We start from the raw sequence: 2,649 nt of genomic DNA on the forward strand, positions 1-2,649 counted from the left end.
TGATGATGATGATGATGATGATGATGATGATGATGATGATGATGATGATGATGTGTGTTTTTACGTCCCCGTCGACACAACTAAGATAATTTGTGAGGCAGCGCTGTGGAATCACGCTCTCGTCAATTTTTGAGCATGTAGACTTATTGGTATCATCTTAAAGCTTGTTTAGTTGTCTTTATTTGGAGGAAAAAATATCCATTTATCTTGAATACAAGTCGAGATATTTGCGAATGAAGGAAGTGGGGGTCACCTGTTTTCAGAGGTAAAATTAGTGAGAAAATGGCCGCCAAAGATTAGTTATTTCCTTAGCTTAAGAGTCCGTGGTTACTGAAAAATTTGTATTTTTAGTTCCTTTAATCCAAGTTTTTAAGAAAAACCCACACAGAACTGAGTTCTTTAATGGGCATGAAAGGTGTTGAGCTAAAAAAAACACAAAATTTTGATAAAAATTTACGAACCTGCAGAAAAATGCCAGTTTCTTCCCTTTGATTATTGTGACGAGAGCCTGATTCCATCACGCTGCCTCACATTTAGAAGACGGATTTCCTCCGTGTCTGTCAGGGCGAACGGGTCCTGAGAGGGAAACACCACCCCAGCAGGTTGACCTAGATACTTAATAGAAATTATCACCGCACAGGAATCGAACTCGGTACTTCTGTATACAGCGACGGGGTGTCTAACTGTTACGCCTCTGACGCCGATGTTTTATTTTCTATCTCAGGGTGTTCAGATTACATATTTGTATAATGTTATTATAGCGTGCGGATAAGCCAGGTTCGAATCGCTAATGGGGTGTTCTTGAATTAAGCCCGGTTGTTTTGTGGAGTTTTCAAGGATCTCACCCCAATTGGCTCGGAAGCAGACGTTGAATTAAGAAGTCCCGCATCTACAATATCCCGACAGCGATGAAATGATCCTTGAAACCATTCTATTGAATAGCCTAACTGTGTTGAAAGGGGCGTTAAAGCCGTAAATTGAATAATTAAACTGTTGATGGGGACGTTAAACCCTTACATTAAATAACCAGACTGTGTTGAAAGGCGTTTCAAAGCCTCACAAAAAATAGCGATGAAATGGGCATTAAACCCTTACGTTTAAATAACTAAACTGTGTTGAAAGAGTGGCGTCGGTTGCCGAGTGGTTAGGCTGCCGGATCCGTAATCGTGAGATTTAGGGTTTCGGGGGGGAGTGTTCGAGCCTCACCTTGGCCGACGTTGTGTCTTTGTTGAGAAAGGCACTTTACATGACTTTCCAATTTGGTTCGGTCCTTTCGGAGCTGAACGTTAAACTCGGAAGTCCCGCCTCTTAAAATACCCAATAGTGTTGATATTAGCGTTAAACCCATACCACTTCACCATTTCATTTGTGTGTGTGTGTTGAAAGGCCTTAAATTAAATACCTAAAGTGTCTTGAAAGGCGCGTTAACCCTTTTTGAGCCATACTGGCCTTCCCTTCATCGTACAATTTCGACTTTTACCGCATTCCCGCTGTTGAGCCGTACCGGCGTTTACCGGCCTGACACACCCGCCTTTAGTGCAGGTTTTGAAAGAAGAACGTTCCAGTCAAAGTTTAGATGCCGACGACCTTCCTCTATATATACGAAATTTCTTTGTAAATACGTCGCTTAGATCAAAAGCAGAGGGCTCTCGTGGTTAAGGTGTTGGCCTCTCATTCAAAGTTCCCAGGTTCGAATCCGTGTAGCGACGGGAAAACATTTTCTTCTATAAAATTGTTTCCTTTCACCTCCTTTCCTGCTCTCTAGCAATGTTCTGTCGTCAGCTTTCGTCTCCACTTTCTACCCCCACTCCCTCACCTCCTTTGTCCCCTCCTCTTGGCTCCTGACTCTTTCTGCAGCCTTTTTACTGCTACTTCTGGTCTCCTTCTTACTGCTGTCTTTCTGCCACACCCCTGATCTTCTGGTAGGAAAGATCTACACCTAGCCTTCTCGGACAAGGAAGAAAAATCTCGGAGGTCCTGTGTGCAAGTTACGCACGTTAAAGATCCCTTGGTGGTAAAAAATCGATAAGAGTAGGCTTCAGCCGGCACCCCGGGCAAAATTCAAAATTACCCACCAACTGAAAAAGTTTAATGTGTCCTGCGCGCTCATATGACCTTATGCAGTTACGAGCGCCGTATAACACTTACCACAAAAAAATAAAAAATACCACCCCTTGGCGCTCATATTATGACCTTATGCAGTCGCGAGCGCCGTAAAACCTTACAAACGCTAAAACAAAAGCAAAAACAATTACAATTTGTTTCCCCCCACCTTCCAGCCACCACGGCGGAGCGCTTCTTCCGCATCGACAAAGCCCAGGAGTCCCTCCATTACATCACGGACATCTCCTCTGAGGACCTCTACGTCCTTGACCCGGAGATGGCCCCAGCGTCGCCCTACCTGAGGCCTGACGTCACCAACGGCCACCACCAGCACCAGCACCAGCACCAGCAGCAGCAGCAGCAACAACATCACCATCACCACCGGGAGCTGACGTTACACGGTAACGGCGCGGTGACGGGAGGGGAGGACGGGACGTTGACCCTGAACTTTACCTTCCCGGTCACGCCGCCAAAGTCGCCCAATTTGTTGCGGTAAGTTGCGTCTTCCTTTTTATTTATTTATTTATTTATTTGTTGTTTTTTTAA

At 44.8% G+C, this 2,649-nt stretch overlaps 1 protein-coding gene across 1 annotated transcript in view; it reads left to right on the plus strand.

Annotated features, from left to right (window-relative positions):
* LOC101851756 (diacylglycerol kinase zeta) overlaps positions 1-2,649 on the plus strand; it is a gene marked incomplete at its 5' end in the record, with an annotated part of 63,280 nt that overhangs the window by 31,329 nt on the left and 29,302 nt on the right. Inside the window, 1 exon segment of the mRNA XM_013085902.2 lies at positions 2,280-2,595. Coding sequence (XP_012941356.1) covers positions 2,280-2,595 — 316 coding nt within the window.

This window comes from Aplysia californica, unplaced genomic scaffold (assembly GCF_000002075.1).
Source record: "Aplysia californica isolate F4 #8 unplaced genomic scaffold, AplCal3.0 scaffold00417, whole genome shotgun sequence".
NCBI lineage: Eukaryota > Metazoa > Mollusca > Gastropoda > Aplysiida > Aplysiidae > Aplysia > Aplysia californica.